This window comes from Phoxinus phoxinus (genome assembly GCF_949152265.1).
Source record: "Phoxinus phoxinus genome assembly, chromosome: 11".
NCBI lineage: Eukaryota > Metazoa > Chordata > Actinopteri > Cypriniformes > Leuciscidae > Phoxinus > Phoxinus phoxinus.
In genome coordinates, this window is record NC_136886.1 from 16770046 (window position 1) to 16788552 (window position 18507).

The 18507-nt window shown below is 37.9% G+C and overlaps 3 protein-coding genes across 10 annotated transcripts in view; 2 read left to right on the forward strand and 1 right to left on the reverse strand.

Annotated features, from left to right (window-relative positions):
• The window catches only part of evi5b (ecotropic viral integration site 5b), a 53803-nt gene extending 50321 nt beyond the window's left edge, over nt 1-3482 (forward strand). For all 6 annotated transcript variants that reach the window (XM_079627442.1, XM_079627444.1, XM_079627446.1 and 3 more), the window contains one exon: nt 1501-3482. In XM_079627442.1, the coding sequence (XP_079483568.1) occupies nt 1501-1773 (273 nt within the window). In that variant the 3' untranslated portion in view covers nt 1774-3482. The remainder of the gene's footprint in view (nt 1-1500) is intronic.
• The window catches only part of cUnh1orf146 (chromosome Un C1orf146 homolog), an 82132-nt gene that overhangs the window by 42569 nt on the left and 21056 nt on the right, over nt 1-18507 (reverse strand). The window contains exon 6 of one of the 3 annotated variants that reach the window (XM_079627455.1): nt 11974-12241. The exons of 1 other annotated variant lie outside the window; for it this stretch is intronic. In XM_079627455.1, the coding sequence (XP_079483581.1) occupies nt 12188-12241 (54 nt within the window). In that variant the 3' untranslated portion in view covers nt 11974-12187. Of the gene's footprint in view, nt 1-11973; nt 12242-18507 lie in introns of those variants that run through there. One more of the 3 variants, XR_013799460.1, reaches the window with a different exon arrangement.
• Nucleotides 3784-9798, forward strand: gfi1ab (growth factor independent 1A transcription repressor b). The gene is made up of 7 exons (XM_079627451.1): nt 3784-3909; nt 6534-6737; nt 7106-7306; nt 7866-8248; nt 8338-8475; nt 8582-8747; nt 8854-9798. The coding sequence occupies exons 2-7, from the start codon at nt 6626-6628 to the stop codon at nt 9030-9032; spliced, it is 1179 nt and encodes a 392-aa protein (XP_079483577.1). The 5' UTR covers nt 3784-3909; nt 6534-6625; the 3' UTR covers nt 9033-9798.

The following is an 18507-nucleotide window of genomic DNA, read 5'->3' on the forward strand; positions in this document are numbered from 1 at the left end:
TCCATAACTGCAAGTTTAGTAAAAACCTATATCATTTATCTGCAGATGTTTACTAGAGATTTGTGGAATTAAGTTGTAAAGTTTGGCTTAAAAGATCAGCCACACTAAAGTCGGCTTAGTCATAACCTTAAAACAAAAGGACGGAAGTCTGGTATCTGGTTGCTATTTAAATCACGTAGTTGCTAAACAGCGAGAGGTTTCCAATCAGCCGCATATGCACCAAGCAAAACCATACTCAAGCTAATCTCTCAACATCACAGAGTCATACTTGTGGCCTCACTTGCCATTTTGACGCTGTCTTCCGGCTTGTTCTCTTTTCTTTTGCTTTCTTTAGCCTCCACAACTCACACATCAGCCCTCTTCAATGTGCACTGCATTCAAATCCCACATGAACACTGTTCTCATTTTAAAAACTCTTGTTTGTTGTGTAATTTGGGTAATATTAGTTGGAATGACTACATTGTGGAAGGGACATAAAACAGAATGTCACTGATTGTGGTTACACTGCAATACCCATGAATACGTCTCTCCCCACATGTCTGTCTTTCTGAGGCAGAATGTTTCAGGTAAGAGAGTATGCATCTCTATCAATTGCGTGTTATACCACAGAGCAAGTTTCTCAGTTCAAAACCACATTTCACACCAGGACTTTTATGGTATTGGCTTACGGTTGGCCATTTGGTTTACTTTTTTTTTTATTTTTTTTTATTTTTTAAGCATGGACTTTTATTGGACTTTGAACGTTGTATTATAATATATGATACATGGTTTAGTCTTCAAGTCCTGATGACCTCCTGACTGTTTCTTACAGGTATAGTTCACTCAAAAATATTTTGCTCACACTCATGTTGTTCCAAAAAGCTATGCATTTCTTTCTTCTTTGGAACACAAAAGATTATATTTTGAAAAATTACTTCTTCTTTTTTTGGTCCATATAATAAGTCATTCTTCAAAATGTCTTTGAACATCATTAGGGTAGGATACAGAGTTTTCATTTTTGGGTGAACTATCAAACCTGATCTCACAGGAAAACATAACTATTTTACGAGATGCGAATTCGTATGAATTTGTACGATTTTTAGGAAGAAAAGTATGAAGGTCCACCCTTAACCCCAACCCTAAACACAACCGTCACTGGGCCGTAACCAGGTCATATGAAATCATGTGAAGGAGATTGTCCGAATTCATACGAACCGTCAATTTGCTAAAATGTAAAATAGTTCTGATTTGCCATGAGATTGTGTTGTTGACTGATTGTAGTTAAAGTTGTTTGTCTACAACAAAACTCATTTTAGCCCCATCATCCCACTATGTGTGCTTGTTTAAATTGATGGTGCTGTCCAGAGATTGTGCATTGGTGTGTGTTTGGCAACTGTTACCTTTCCTATTATTATCTTTTGTGAAGAAATTATTTCCTGGTGTGTATTTGCATGTTGTAAAATAAAATGTTAAGGTGTTCAAGTTTCAGTCGAGCTGATGTTCTCTTTCCTCTTCTCATAGATCCGATGCTTAAGAGGGCAGCAGGGATTACCCGACCAACCCAGTTTTGATGGGATTCATATAGTCAATCACTATGGAGGTGACAATGAATCCTACCAGTCCTCTGATGAAGATGGAGTGAAGCTGTCACCCCACCTGACCAGTCTTCAGGTCAGAAGCCGGATCACACTACATCCAAACCTGGAGGACTCAGAAAGTGAGGGTGATGAGGAAGGAGATACCCTACGACTTACTGTGCCCTCAAATGGCAGCCATAAGACAACTACAGTGTGATCGTATGGATTGGTGACACAAACTGCCATCAAAGGTCTGGGAAGGTCACATGGTCTGTAAGCTCGTCCTACAGCATTGAGCATTGGACTCGAACTGGAGAACTTGAAAAGCCCTCATTCATCTTTACAAATGGACTTGTGGAGCCTTATCTCTCTGAAGGTCATGGTTTACATCTGCATTTGTTTTGTTTTTGCCAAAATGCGTCAGATGTTTGTCATGGCACTACTTTTAATTTTAGCCACAATAAAGATGGATAATGTGCCTTTTTAGGCTCTTTGAGACCCTTGTAATAAAAGTAATAATTTTGTGGCACAAGATTCCCAAACCCTAAAAGGGGGTGTTTCTAATACCCCACAATTTTTTTTTCACATTATGAAAAGCGACTTTGTATAGTGTAGTGTTTTATGCATTAAGATTTTGCATTGTCATAGCTTTTATTTTTTAAGTCATCCTTTTTTTAAGAAACCATGAGAAACCAGTCAATGCATAACTGTGAGGGATATTAAAGAATGGAACACTATCATCTTTATAAGGACATTTAAATGTTCCATATTTATACAACGGTGTCATATCTAAAGTTATCAAGTCCTTTTTTTTCCTGGCATGAATTATAAGATTGGGTCATGAACACATTATGAAATGTGGGTCAAGGAACCAGCATCTATGTAAATATGTACATGTTTTGATTTTTTTTTTTTCATCTCCATTTTTACTTGAAAATGTATTCAGTGGATGTCATGTCTAATGTATTGTACAGTTAAAGGACGTATTACTGAATTTGGGAGGTCTTTGGAGGCAACAACTCTTCCTGGCACACTGCTGTCCAATAACTTTTTTTTTTGTACTGTAGCTTTGATGTAGTCATTTCTCTATTTCACAGAATGGAGTTTTGATTTGTTTTTGTGCCTGGAAAGATTCTATGAAATTCTTGCTGATTTACAATATGTTCTACAAAACGTGGTATGCTGAGCATGTTATGAATCATGAATACCTGCAAACTGATGCAAAAGTGGTGTTTATCGGAACAATGTTCTCCTATCTCTGGCCTCACTCAAGCCAAGCACTCACGGCTATCACAGGCAATGAGAATACAAGTATACACACACTGTCCCTCCTTTTCTTTTTACATACATATTCGTATCAACTAGCTTCTGAATCAGTTTGGATTTTTGCACAGATGACAGGCATATGACTTCACGACAATGAAAAATACTACTTATCCCTGTTTATGGCAATATATTTAATTGAGCTTCACTCTACATTGTTGTTCTCCAATGAGTTTGTGTCCCAGTTGACTTTGGTAGTCATCTTCAAAGCAAAAGAATTAAGTAATTTCAGAGAGCAAGCCTTAAAACCTATCATGATGGATGTAAAGTTGGTACACTATTTGTCCACCTTGCCCACATACAAAATAAAGACTTTGCTAAACGAGCTTGCAAAGCACAAAACACTAAAGTGATTTACAGCAATTAAGAAAAACCGTTGTAATGTAAACTGAAACCTTACAAAAGTTGAGTGTTTAACAGTGAATTCCTGTGGAATGTTCCTGTGAGCATGAAACGCTTTACAGACTGTTGACAAGATTAGTGTCTTGAAGATGATGAACGTGTTGATTTATATCACAATAAAAAGACCATTTGATAGCCTGTGACTGTCATGCTTTGTTCGCTATTCTCCATGCAGCAGCATTAAAAAGAGTCGATTAGTCGAACGAAAATGTGTGGTAATCCAATTTTTATTATATTTTATTTACAACATTTAATACAATACTATTTTGTAAATGAGTTTATCTTGAAATCGAAGGGGGAAAACTCGAAACATCTGGGCGTCTTTTTTCTCTTTCTCTCTCTTCTATTAGGGTTTATTTATGAATTATTTTATGTAGGCCTAACGCTGTTTTTCAAGGCAAATACACATTCAGTGCACTGAAATAAACAGCTGTTGAAAGTACAGCCCTCTTTACACTGGAATGCTATAGAGATGTGTCGCAAATAACGTTCTTCAGGAAGCGTGTGTGTGTGTATGCTCGTACGCTTAAAACCCATGAGAGGAGATTGGCTGTGCGCTCTTTGCCTTAAACGAAAACACCTTAACTGTCCTGAAATCATCTTGCAACGAATTGTGTTAGGCTATCGGGTAAGTAGGCTACTGCAATTCCTGTAGGTAAATGAGCTCTTGTCAATTTAAAGTGACTGATAAAACATCATTCTTGAATCAGGGTTTCGCTAATCTGCAATCACAGTTCGCGCGTTTCCAGTTATGCATGAAGTTCCATAGTAGCTGTACATTTTTATTAAAAAAACGACGTATCTCTGGAACGTTTTACAGGCTACAAATGCAAACTTTTAATTTGCAACGCTTGGTATTTCGTTGATGACATTCAACTGTGCAGGACGATAGTCTAAACATTAACAAATCGTTATAAAGATTTTGGGAGCGTTATTTGGTTGCTCATAAAAAATATTCTTTAGCCTAGCCTATATCTTTATAACTGAAGGCTCTGTATTTTAGAAGTACAATTTAAAGCACGTCCTTATATTAAAATGTTAATTTTTTAGGGGGGAAAAAAGGAAGCCGCAATGGTCAGGATATTGCTTTTTTATCTTCGTTTGTTTATTTTGTTCTGGAAGTTAATTCATGTATTATGACACTGACGCAGGTCTGGAACGGCATAAAAGTATAGGCTATTTTGTGCTGTTATTGATATAACCATTTATTCCCCTCGTGTTCGGTGCCGTGTTTGTCACTTTCGTTATCCTAAATATGATTGTTTTCAATGTTTCTCGTGATGGAGTAGCCTACACAGTAGGCTAACTGCGAGATAATGGCAGAACATCAGTCAAGATATTGACAACAGTGTCCTTGCATTATCGGTATCCATCTACCGGATACCCTGGGGTGGCATGTCTAATCGACGGAGGGCACATTGCGCTTTGATTTCCTGCGCTTCGCTGTTGGCAGTAGGCTATCAAACACACTCACTCTTCTGCGGATCCTGTTGTGCGATTATAGGTAGCCTATCTGATGGGCGCGACAGATTTCATAAATCCATACAAAGTGAGCGAGACATGTCCAAATAACAAGATAACAGTTAGCCCTACATCAATTTACAGCTTTCCCCCCTAACTGACAGACTGCAATAGCGCTGTAGGTAGTGAAGTGAAGCGATTAGTTTGCGAGACGGCTGTCACGAGTCAAAGGCAGGTGAGACGGAGACTGATTGGCTGATCTACGGGCTCCCACTGATTGTCTGCCGCACGAGCTGAATGCGTGTCCCTGTTGTGTCCACGACAGATCACCAGCGTCCACTCTGAACAAGGGCGCTCTGTTCACTGAGCAGCCACGAAACTCGAGATCACCGTGACCCCGCTGGCGTGTGGACAGCTTTATTTCATGTCTACTAAAACCAAGTTTTACTTGATCACCTCGATAAAGTCTGGTTAAATTAATGAACACATAGCTAGTCAATTATGAATTCAACTGCAGCGTTTTTAAGAACTTCAATCTGCATTCTAATTTCGGACATTACATTTAGGGGTGAATTCTGGTTGATTGGGACACTTTTTTCCATTGAGACTTAATAAATAAATAAAACGTAATTTTGAAAATTAAATATAAAAAAGTGTAAGTAGCCTAAATATTCAATTAAAAATTGTAGGCTATCAAAAAAAAAAAAAAAGGATTTTGACTGAGAGTCGAGGTAACAGGGTTGACAGTTTTATTGTTCATTCGGCAGTTATTGGCCTCGCGCAAGGTCATGACAATTCAATGTGTGTTTATTAAAAATATAATTATTTGATAGGCTATATTTATCTTAGGCTATAGTTTTACAAATGACTGTTTTAAAAATCCAATTGTTTTCTTTAAAAAAACATGGGGTTAATGACTTCAAAGGCCTATTTTGGACAATTGTAACAAAACATATAGTATAAAGTAATTAAGGATATTTGATATCATTATATTTTATATAGCCTAATGATGACGTTTAGATTGTCATAGTGTTTAGTTTATTGAATTGTATCTGAGGGGGTGTTTTTGACGCATTACCCGAAACTTAAATAGAGAATAAAATAAATAAAAATAAATATTTAATACATTTCAAATGAAATATTTTATCTAGACCTACTTTTTAAATGAAAGTGTGCATATTTGCTAATAGCCTACTACACCAAACAAAAATAAATACATTTAGTCTGCATGGTTTTTGTTGATGTGTAAAGAAAACAAGCCAATAACAAATATAATTTGTTTGCATTTTATGTCATGAAGGACTCAAAATGCCCCCTTGTGCATGATCCATATGTGAACGCAAAACAAATTAAATAAGCAGTCCCTAAATTGATCAAAAATATTAAATAAAACTGTTTTGGAAGAGTAATATAGCCTATATATTTTTTGTTTTAACAGCAAGTCCTTAACACAAAAACCTGCGCAAATCGTTATAGGTGCAGAAGGCATGCACAGGCTGGGTTGCCGTCTCCTCGTTTCCTCTCCCCCTGCAGCTAGGGATTGAGTAACACATTGATAAAACAGTGTATCACTTATCCTGATAGCCACGGTTCCCCCCGGACCTGTCTGTCCTCTCATAGAGGGGCGGACCAATCACAGGCCTAAGGCTTGGTAGTTGTAAGTTGTCCCTTTAAAGCACCTGTCTTCATAACACCTGGCAGACGAGAGAATTGCTTTACGCATGCTCCCACTCTGCCATCCTCTATACAGACGCGCTGCTCTTCAACCAAATGGTCTTCAAATCTTTTCAGAGATAAAAAGCCGCCGCATCTGTGGATCTGACAGATTGCCTGATCTTCACTAATGACCGAGGACATCGAAGGAAGGAACTAGAGGAGACACAATGCCTAGGTCTTTCTTGGTGAAGAGCAAAAAAGCGCACAGCTACCACCAGCCACGATATTTGGAGGATGACTACAAAAGACTTGATTCTATTTTAGCTCACATATGCGCAGGTATGTCAAAATTGCATTTGAAATTCTAAATTACATACGATTTACAGAGAGGAACAAAGAAAAATGCATTGCAATTGTCAAACAGAAAATGTATAGGGTATTTATGCAACAAAACAAAAAACGCTCGTCTATTACCTTGCTTGTAATTTTTTTTCTTTTTATTCCTACATAAACATAATGAAATCATTGTTTATTTGTCTAAGAAAGAAAGCAAGTGATGGTAAAATAGTGAGCGTAGCCTACGACTATACATTTGTGTGGGGAAGACTCTGGATTCTAGATTTTCGTTGTAGCCTATCCATGTTGTGAGATTCAGATTCAATAGTTTACAGATGATGTGGTTTTGACGGGGGGAAAAATCATTACAGAAAGCAAAACTTCAGACGAGTCAGAGTGCTGTACGGATGCTCTGACAGGCGACACGACTGATGCTTGTTCACCGGACTCTCACCTGGTGGATCAAACTGATATTTCCTCCAAGTCTCCTCTCAGCTCTGGGGGAAGCGTGTGCGACCGCTCGTCAGATTACGAGGACTTCTGGCGACCTCCATCACCATCGGCATCACCGGGTACGGGTGTACTTTATTGAAGATATCTAAATATTTTGATGCCCATCAATAGTGTGAATGCATGTGGTTGTGTTTTTTATATTATGTACTAGCCCATTCATGGCTTTCGTTCATTTCGAATTATTATCGGACAGAATTTTGACAGAAAATGTTTGTTTTGTTTTAAAAGTGAACCATAAGCTATTTGATCTCATTAAATGTTGCCACAAAACGTAGGCTGCGTAACAAATAAATAGAACATAGGCTACAGGCCTCTCTAAAATGTCTGTTAACAGCGCTTAATCTGGAAAACATCTAACACATTTTAGATAAAGCAGTTTTACATACATTCTAAATCATACTAAACATCTTAAAGATATTTTCTAAATGTCTAGCTATTTAACATCTGACAGGAAACGTCTTTGACTTTGAGACATCCTATTGCAGATGAGCAAGCAATCTTGCTGATAGCTATCAATGCAGATCAATGGTCACTTTATAATTCTAAACCGAATAACAGCATAGCCTATTTAAAACACAGAAATCATTAGGCTAATTTTTCGTTTTTCTCTTTTAACAGAGTCAGCCAAATCTTTTTCACCCTCCGTTGAAGAAACACAGCCCTTCGCCGTCCCTTTCAGGCCTTATGCGTGGAGCAGGTACTCGGGATGTGAAATCAGACAGCTGGTTCATACTCTCAATCATCACCACTCTCACGAGCGGCCAACTCCTCCAGCCTATTACAATGAGCGCGTGCATGTCGAGCCCTCTCTATTCACTGAACGGGGATCTGGCGCAGGCATTTACGGCTCCACTGCCACCCTATTCGAGCGCGCCGCTGCCTCTGGATTTTATGATGACAGCAGCATTCGGGCAAAAGGAACTGAGATAAAGTCCAGCTCCGATGCGATGTGTAGTCGTCTCCTGCTAAATGGCGCATACAAATGTATCAAATGCAGCAAGGTAATGTTTACTAGCGCAAATAAGCTTGACTGTTTTTAGAAATCACGATTAGACATTATTTATTAAAGATGGTCCTCTCTGCTCCACAGGTGTTTTCTACACCACATGGCTTGGAAGTTCACGTCCGGAGGTCGCATAGTGGAACAAGACCCTTTGCTTGCGACATCTGTGGGAAAACGTTCGGGCACGCGGTCAGTCTGGAACAACACAAAGCTGTTCACTCACAGGTGCTCGCATAATGTTCATATTTAGGATTGAAAACCATAGCACAAATGTTTAATTTGTCTAACTGAAATCGATTGAATTTGAACAAAAACGCCTTTTATCCCACAGGAGAGGAGTTTTGACTGTAAAATCTGTGGGAAAAGTTTTAAAAGATCATCCACTCTGTCCACTCATCTCCTTATACACTCCGATACACGACCCTACCCATGCCAGTACTGTGGGAAAAGATTTCACCAGAAATCAGATATGAAGAAACACACATTCATCCACACAGGTAAACGAAATAAAGGTGTAGCTAGCCTATGGAAATGTATCTAGAACCTTATCTATAAAAATAGAACTTTGGATGAAAACGTTGACGTGTGGATTTTCTCTCCTAGGGGAAAAGCCACACAAATGTCAGGTGTGTGGGAAAGCATTCAGTCAGAGCTCCAATCTGATAACACACAGTCGAAAACACACTGGATTCAAACCGTTTGGATGTGACCTCTGCGGCAAAGGATTCCAGCGCAAGGTCGATTTAAGAAGACACAAGGAAACACAACATGGACTGAAGTGAGGAAACATTGGTTCACGAGTCAAGGACTTTACCAAACACTATTGGAAAACCCGTCGGGACTTTAACAGGCTTTTTATTTAACAAGCTACAAATGCTCATTCATAAAACATTAAATCAGTGTTTTAGAGTTGACGACTAATAGCGTTTACATTAGTTGTAGAGCTGTTTATGCTTTGTGATATTTGCCTACGAGTCAGCAGCAGGCCAGCAGGTCTGACAGCTTTCATGGTGATATTATAACAGGGTATCTTCATTCAAATCAATGGTCCGCTGCAGAAACATGTCAGGCATCGTGTCTGAACCCAAAATATTTTCACCAAAATAATCAGGGACGAAATATAACCGCCGCGAGAAAGGACACTGTATCACCCAAAATATCAGCTGAAGGAGAGAAAAATCACCGCATCTCAAAAGAATGTCACACTGTTTTCAACGCTGCAAAGGGGATGCTGGCAAAACAAGCACTACAATAGACTGCGAGATTTCATCAATAAAAGGATTGTTTGTGTAGGCCTAGCCCAACTTAAATTATTTGGCTTGTCGAAGCATTTCCAGGCATCATTTCTTCTTTTCTTTTTGGGTTCGTTTTCTATAGCGTAAATAAATAGCCTTGGCCTACTTAATATTGTCAGATAAAATAAATTGATAAATACCCTATTTGTTTTTATATAATTTACACTATTTATTGAAATAAAGAATATTACGAAGATATATTTCTAGCGTGTATATTTTCTTTTTTGTGTAATAAACAAAGTTGTTGTTTCATACTGATTTGTAAAATCTATGTGCATGCGCGCATCGGATAACTGCTAAGCATATAGCCTAGGACATTTCATTTCATGATTGTAAATGAAAGCATTTCATTACGTTTTAAATAATAATAGCCGATATTTATTCGCAACAGAGCTGTGGGAAATTCCACTTGTCATGTGTTTCCTGATCAGTGCATTCGCATTATCTTTGTTTTCAACATAATAATGATTGGAAACACCATTAAATAGCCGAAGTTAATGAGAATCAAGAATTATTCGATATTAGAAAAGAAAGGTAGGCTACGAGAAAAATAAAGACCGATCGATTAGGCTATTTATAAATCTCAGTATTTACTATCTATGAGAGACCGCAAAGAAAGTGTCACAAAATGGCTACACTGAAAAAAGGGAACACTACTCTTCTGCTCTAAAAAAAAACACTTAAATCAACTTTATACATTTATGTTTGAGAAGAGAACATAATTAGCCTATAGCATATAGGCCTATTGTGTAAAGTTTCAATTAAATTCAACAGTCATCAAAGTGATATGATCATGTTGCAAATAATTGTTCTATTTGATCCAGGCCTGATGTTTTACTGCTCTTAAAACATTAAAAACATTAAAATGAGCGAATGCAGCACAATTCTTTTGAATTTGGTCTCAATTGATTTTCAGTGTACACTCCCATTTACTTAATTCAGTTGTGTTGGGACTAGTGAATAAAACTGCAAAAATTAGGATCTAATAAAAAACTGTAGCTATATTATAGGCCTATTATTAGTTATATTTAAAATTGTATGGCAGTATTTAATTTTTTTACTTTATGCTCATTGTTAATAAAAAAAAAGACACGAAAATATTTTTCATCTAAAACTTAACAGTTTTACATCTGTCCATTTGGTTTCAGACGCTGCTGTTAATTTTCCCACTGATTTATTCCTCAGTCTGAGACACACGCCATATTTAACATTTTTGAAAGCACGTAGGCCTATTTATTTTTAATACGTAACAATTATAATTGCACCAAATCATTAATTATATGGTACATTAGCCTATAGTTAATTAGGCTACCTGACCAAAATCGTCATATTTCTTATATCGAAATTTATTTATTTTTTGTGCAAATGATGCTATGGTAGTAGGTGCATATATCATCAAATCAAACTGATTGTTGCCTCGTCTTATCTGACCATGACAATTATTATTCCCTTTTATTTACACTCTAAACACAGTTGGATCTCCGCTGTTAACTAAACTAAGTGTGGGCTAAATAAAGGGAGTTTATTCAGCAGAAACAGTTCACTCATGCCCACGGAATATGGCGGGTCAGTGCTTTCTGCCCTGCAGTCTAAAATGGCCCCGGGATATAACGTCAGCTTATCTAGGGATCTGGCACAATGAAGGTAAATAATATACGGTTTAAAATATATTTCCAACAACGCAACCGCGCTGCATTAGCCGGGAACATTTTTTTTATTTCTCATTTTCCAAAAGTAGCCTATAGCCTACCCTCAATATTTTTCGAGATGCTTTAAGTTCTGTTACAACTTAGAAGATCGTGTTGCAAGTTTTGATATAGTGCAAAGAAACAATCAAAGATTGAAATCACTGACTTTTTATAGCTCAAATCTTAGGCTACTTCAGGCCCGCGAAAATACTGAATATTTTAAAACCCCGAAGATTTGACTGAGAGGAACAGGAAAATGCATATTTATTCTAGAGAAAAGAGAGATAAGCACATGGCTGTGGGATTTACATGCCCTGCTGCTGTGAGGGAAAACCGAACATGCCTGGAAGTAGGATAATATTTAGAAAGTAGCCTAATATTTGGAATGAAACCAACTATTCCACCATTTCACATGCAGATTTCGTAATTTCCCTAGACTGAAAATATCAAAAAGTAATTAATGTGGTTCAGATAACATAATATTTGGAGTTTCTATTCATTAAACCAATCTCCTCAGTTTGACACGACAAAAGTTTTTTCCTCTGTATATGAGAACGTTATCAGAATGATTCGCGTCACGCAGATCTGCTGATACGATTTAAAACACTATTATCACTGCAAAGCTGATTTGAAAAAATAAAAAAATCCGTAAAAAGCGCTAGTCTATAAAAGGTGACCTGACGACTTTTATTAACTCAAAATTTTCATTTCAATGAACCCAAAAGTCAACCAGGTAACTTACTTTAAGTTAAACCAACAATCATTTTTTTTACAGTGGTCTGAATTTGAGTTGACAGAGTGGGAGTGTGGGTATGGATGTTGTCCAGAGTGCTGCAGGGATTGTAATGCCTTTACTCAGGTCAGTAGGCCACCACAGTTTCAATCCTCTGCAGTTCACTCAGAGGGAAAGTGCAAGCTTGGACCATTAGGCCTGGCCAGATTTCAGTGAGGTTTTTAAGACCGTTGCCCCACAGCCTCCAGGCATATCAAATATGAATAGAAGAAGTCCTGGAAAGAGCCCAATCAATTTCAGTGAGCAAGTAATCAGAGCACTTCATTCTCTGGCTTACACACACACTTACACTTACACACACACTTACACACACACACTTTTTATAGACAATTCTCTGGCTTACACACACACTTACACTTACACACACACTTACACACACACACTTTTTATAGACAATGCGTGCTTTTTATGCTTTACAAATGATAAAGCTATACCCATCAGCATCAGAATTTTTACATTTTCAAAAAAAAACCAAAAAAAACATTGAGTATGATTCATAAGTTGTTTTCCTCATGGGAAACAAAAATGTCCTCATTTATTTTGTCCTCATAACTTGGGGTTTCCCTGAACTTTCTTCTGCAGAACACAAAAGAAAATATTTTTGAAGAAATAATTGGTTACCATTGACTTTAATTTTTATGGAAAACCCCCCAAAAGAACAGCACCCGGCCACAGTGGTCTCAAAACATGTTTAATGATAGACAAACAATGTTTCTATCTATGAGAAGGTGAAATATCACCAGCACACTCTCCTGATTTATATGGCCGGCAAGAGAATATAAAGGACTAAATCCTAGCTAGGTATCCTCCAAATTCCCAATCATCATGACATCATCTGCTGACTTGAATAATTCAATTCAATTCACATTTATTTGTATAGCACATAATGTGGAAAAAGACTGAAAACCATTGGAAAAAAATAGGGAGGTAGGCCTATACAAAGAGGGAAATTGCTTGATTGCTTGGCGTGTCGCTTAAACAGTCATTTCAATATTTCACAAGTATCATGCAAGCAATCAAGCATAAACTAGGTATGCATGTATCACCTGTGAAACATATTCTGGTATTTCGATGAATTACTCAGTAGTCTCTCACTTAGAAAGATAAACCGAGGTGACAGAAGAAATGCAGGGCGTCTACACCTCTGTGACTGGAGAGCAGTGGAAGGTCTCAGGGAGACAGGGCTCAGATACTGTGTTCTTTTGTTGTGGCGCTTTATTCATTATTTACTTGATCTGAAAAATAGACTGCAAGACAACTGCACAGCTGTCATCAGGCAGTAGGGTGGGGATACAAATTATTCATGATTTTAGAAAGAACGGTAGAAAAAAGGGAGAAAAAAACAAGGAATTTGGTTGGCACACATAACAGACCCTGACACAATCTGTGAGAAGAACAATTTGCACAGGGTTACATGAAATATGCTTGATAAAAAGATTTATGTTCTGTATATGAAATCTATAAATTACAAAATTCCTAGTTAATAAAATGGTTTAGTGAAAATGTTGTGCATTGTGAAAAGTGCTATACAAATGACTTTTTTCATAAAACAGGATATATAATACATACATGCTAAAAAATAGATACAAATATTAACTCATTAACTCATCATACTTACTGAGAATAAAACTGACTCACTAAGAATATAACATAAACATTAAAAAAATAGTGATCTCAATAGAAAAGTCTGATTTGCCTTTAACTGCATCAGGTTACAGTGTGTGAGGCCATCAGAGTACAGTGGCTGTCTGCTCCTATTCATCCTATTCCAGCTTGACATGACACCTCAGCACAGACTCAGGGGAACAGGGAACATTTTCCCAGTCTTCTCTGGGATGTCCCAGCTGAGCCTGAGTACCACGCTTTTACTGCCTAAACTCCGCACACTTTTGTTTTGCGGTCCATGTTGTTTTCAGGACTGTTTAACAAGGCAAGTCTCCAGAGTCCTGGCACGCTCTAAAGTCAGTCAATCCAGAGTCCAATGGGGCTGGAGTATGTGTGTGTGTGAGAGAGTGTAACAGAGAAAAGCTATGTGTGTGTGTGTGTGTGTGTGTGTGTGTGTGTGTGTGTGTGTGTGTGTGTGTGAGGAGAGGGGGGGGGCATGATAAAAATGGGTAAGAGCAGTGGTGATTGCCACAATTGGGAGACATTAGACCTGGGTGAGCGGCCAAATGTGAGCTGACGTTTTCCTTCAGGTTAAAGCCCTGAAAGCTTTTCCATTAGTTCTCTCGCAGTGGGGCCCACCAACCCCTGCACAGCACGCAGTCGGGCCAGTCAGCTGCTGAAAGGTGGGTGCAGTAGGTCGCTGCTCATTTAAAGACATGTTTATCTGCTTCATTTAGCATTACATATCACTACCACTATTTGGATCCTAGCTGTCGCTCGAATGGAGCCGTAAGGGGATGTTTCATATTTGTTGCAGTTTTCAGTGCACCTGTAAAATTTTGTTTAAATAGTATGTTCATAAAATAGAAAAATAAATTGATAGATATGTGTAACTGGCATTTGATTTTACAGTATCAGATAACTATTTTTTTTTTAAATAAATTTTCCAAATCAGACAGTTTCACAAGATGGGATTGAGATTAAGAACGAAAACTACACCTAAAAACATTAAAAACAAAAAAAATTGAACATTTCCCAGAATTCTACCCCCCACTCTTAAATAAGTCAAATTTCCATGACATTATTCGTCCTGCTAGGCAGCAATTTCTTTAACCGTAGTACATCGGTTTAGTTCCGTTTCATCAACATTTAAAGAGTAATCTAATAGCATATGAATCCTGACAAAAGCACTAAAAGGATTCATGTTGGTAAAAGGTTGAACAAAAAGAAGCTTTCTGGTCAGAAACAAATACAATGTGACAGACAGGCCCAGGCTGCACAGTTACAGTAGAATTAAAAGCTATAAATATGTAAGAGTCTTTCCCCCCCTCCCCCACTCTATTACCAAAGCCCTAGTCTACATTTCAAGAAAGATAAAAATAAAGTTCAAGTGAGTTTCGTAAGGGAATGTTTTAGTATATTTAGAGTGTATAACACAGTAATATTATTAGTAGTCTAGTCATCCATCATTATCCATCGGTCAGCATAAATCCCTCTTTTATAAAGAGCGTGATTTTTGAAAGTGCGCACATGCAGCCTAAAAGGTTGCGAATTGATACAATCCTCCACTTAACCAGGCCTGACTAAAGCAATGAACCTCTCTGAAAAATTCATAAGATCCATTTCACAAAATACCATGCCAAGCTAAAGGATGTATCAAACTAGAAGAGAGAAGGAGAGAGGGATGCAGGCAAGCTGATATGCGGAGACAGAGAGGGAGAGAGAGAGAGTGCAAAAAGAGACAGGAGATGGTGGTGGTGAGGAAAAAAAAGACAAAAGATTTATTCTCAGTAATAATAAAAAATTTATGTCGAGGCATTCAAGTAAAGTTCCTTTTGATGTTCTGATTTAATGAATGATTTGAGGCTCAGATGTAGGTTTGCTGAAGCCTGTGCTAATGTCTGTTCGGGGTCTGTGTAGTCATGTGTCAGTCTGTAGCAGCATCAAGCCATTGCACTGCTTCTCAACAGATCAAGCAGTCTACAGTGAGCTGGTAAGTACTTCCAATGTCCCCGAGGTCCAGCGCGCACACTCGCTCGCATGCGCAGCCTCCTCCCATAGCCACATTCTGACACTAGACGCACAAAATACACCGACACGTTTGCTCACTAACTCGGACACACTGATATGTTCCTACGCCGTTTAAAAGCACTAGAGATAAAAGGCTGTTTCATGTAATGGTGTATGTGGGAACAGCTGTGATGTTTTTCTGCTGTTGTGTGAATGTGGTTGGTGTTGACTCTCTGATGGGAAGTGAAGTGTGAACAGAACAAAAGAGCAAAGCATTCATTTGTGTAGGGTCCACTCTATTTAAAAATATATTATTTCCTTTATGTCAAACATGATCTTTTGGTGGATAAATCCCACACAATCTAATTGCATTAAATGATAATGGTCTCATGACTAACAAAAAAAAGCAAAACTACACAAGAGTCAACATGTTATAAATAAGTCAATTAAATTTAAACAAGAGTGTAACAATTAGTTAGGAATTAGTCATTTATTTCTGACTCAAGCTAAAGCAATAAACTGTGGGCTTAGCTACACATATTACTATAAAATGAACGCGTCACACATTAAATATTTCAAAGAGAGAAATGAATCTTAAGGTCCAAATTAGAGACTGCTTTTGATTCTGGTCACTGTAAAAGACTACAGAGATCTGAGGACAAAGATCTGGGTTGCAGGGGTAGATGAGACCGGCCCTGCTCGTTTCCCTGCTGGTGTATGCTAAATCTTTAATGATCACAAGCAGTACCTGATCTGCTCAAATCAACTCAGACTTTTTCCAGCCGGCTTTCCACACAGTCCAGTTATAGATGTTTGCACAACAACAGCGTGAAGAAGCAGGTGTGGCTAATGACCTCCAAATCACATTTACTTGATTTATCACATTCACTTTGTTGTAAAAGGAACCTCAGCAAGCGAGAGAGAGAAAGGTAACTGTGAGATAAAGCTTAAAAATAATAAATACATTCACATTGTTAGACAGAAGTCACACTGTGAGATATAGAGTTGCAATTGAAAGAAATAAAGGCAATTTCATGAGAAATGCAAGATATTGTCACACTGCGAGATTTTAAATGGTATTGATGTAAGATATGAAATCACAATTTAAGTAGAATTTATGCTAAATAAAATCGCCATTGAGAGACATTCAGTCATAATTGTGAGATATACAATCAATTGGCAAAAAAAGGTAACACTTTATTTTGATGGTCCCTTTTGAACATTCTGTGTTGACTAAGTAAATTTGCAACTACATGTCAACTAACTCATATTAGAGTATTAGTAGAATGCTGCTTAATATCTGCTAACTCTTTATTGTGATGGTCTATAGGTCTATTGCAACTATGCCATCTTATTCTAACCCTAACAGTCTAATACTCAACTAACACTCTTATGAGAGTTAGTAGACACTTAGGTGCAACGTTACATAGGCTGCGTTTACACTTGGCATTAACATGCGATCACCGTGATCCGGATCATAACCCAATCAGGACACGGTGCGTTTACACCTGTCCACATCAAGTGGCTTCTGTATCTGGATAACAGATCAGATCTCGCATTAAAAAAAAGGATGGCTCCGGTGAAGTGGTGGGTTTTTGACTCAAAAATATGTATAGAAAATGTACCCATTTAAACTTGTTTTTATTATTCAGTTTGGGTAAAAGTATATGGTATTTTATATTTAAAAAATATATATATATAGAAAATAAATATTTGTGTGGGCTGTAAAGTGGTTAGAAAAAATAAAATCGGAATTGGCTAAAATCGGTATTGGCAGGTCAAACTCAACGAAAAATCGGAATCGGCCTAGGACATTGTAATCGGTGCATCTCTAATTTAAAGTAATATTGTGAGGTGGAGGCGGAAACAGACTTCCACAGAAACATTTTATGGTCTACTGTGGTCAAAAAGTTTGGCCCAAATATTTGACAAAAGACCTATATCACACAGCTTGGCAAAGTCCAGAACAGGAACAGCTCATTACGTGTCAATAAAAATCATCACCTGTATTTACATCTCACAAGTTATGCTGTTGATTTAAAGTTAAACTCTAAAAAATCATAAAACTGATGATCTGTTGACCTGAATGACAGGCAAACAAGGTGCTTCAGAGACATATTTGGCAGGAGGAATACAAATTAAAACACTTGTACATGTACTCGTGGATAAAAGGAGAGAGGGAGGGAGAGAGTGGAAAAAAACACACCTAAAAGCTTCCATCACCTTAATAAAATCATGGGAACCAGTACACAGTGTGTCAGCATCTCTAAACACCAGAGAATGAGCAGACTGACAAAATTGCTTTGACAGCCTGTTCACATGTAACATCCCAGCCTCTTCTGCCATTGGGGGTTGCCTACAGAGATGCAGGCACAGGGTACCTGAGCACACAAGTGGACTCTGTCGTGCTGGTGCGCATGGTATTGATCAAAGGCAGACAGGGTGTCTCTCCTTCAGAAAAGGGGCCAGCGTTATCCTTGTCAATTAAGGTTCACACACTGTACGTATTGATTTGAAACAACTCAACACAGGTAATCGCCATCAAAATGCCGATTTACAAAAGGGCAAGCAGGCATCGGCAATAGAAGCACCTGTATGGTTGTATGGATCTGTTGTTTTCTCCTTCTCATGATCCCTGTCACTCTGACAACACTCAGATCTACCATTTTAGCATTACAAATGCTGCTTCCCCCTTGAAGATTGAGGACATAAATACATATGCTGCATGTTTTCACTTGCACGTTTTAAATAAGGGAGTTAACTTAAGGGAAAACACTTTGTTATCTATCTATGATATACCATACTACATCAAGGCCTAGCTAATTTTACTTGACTCTGACCCCTCCTCTGTGTGGTAAAGGTTCAC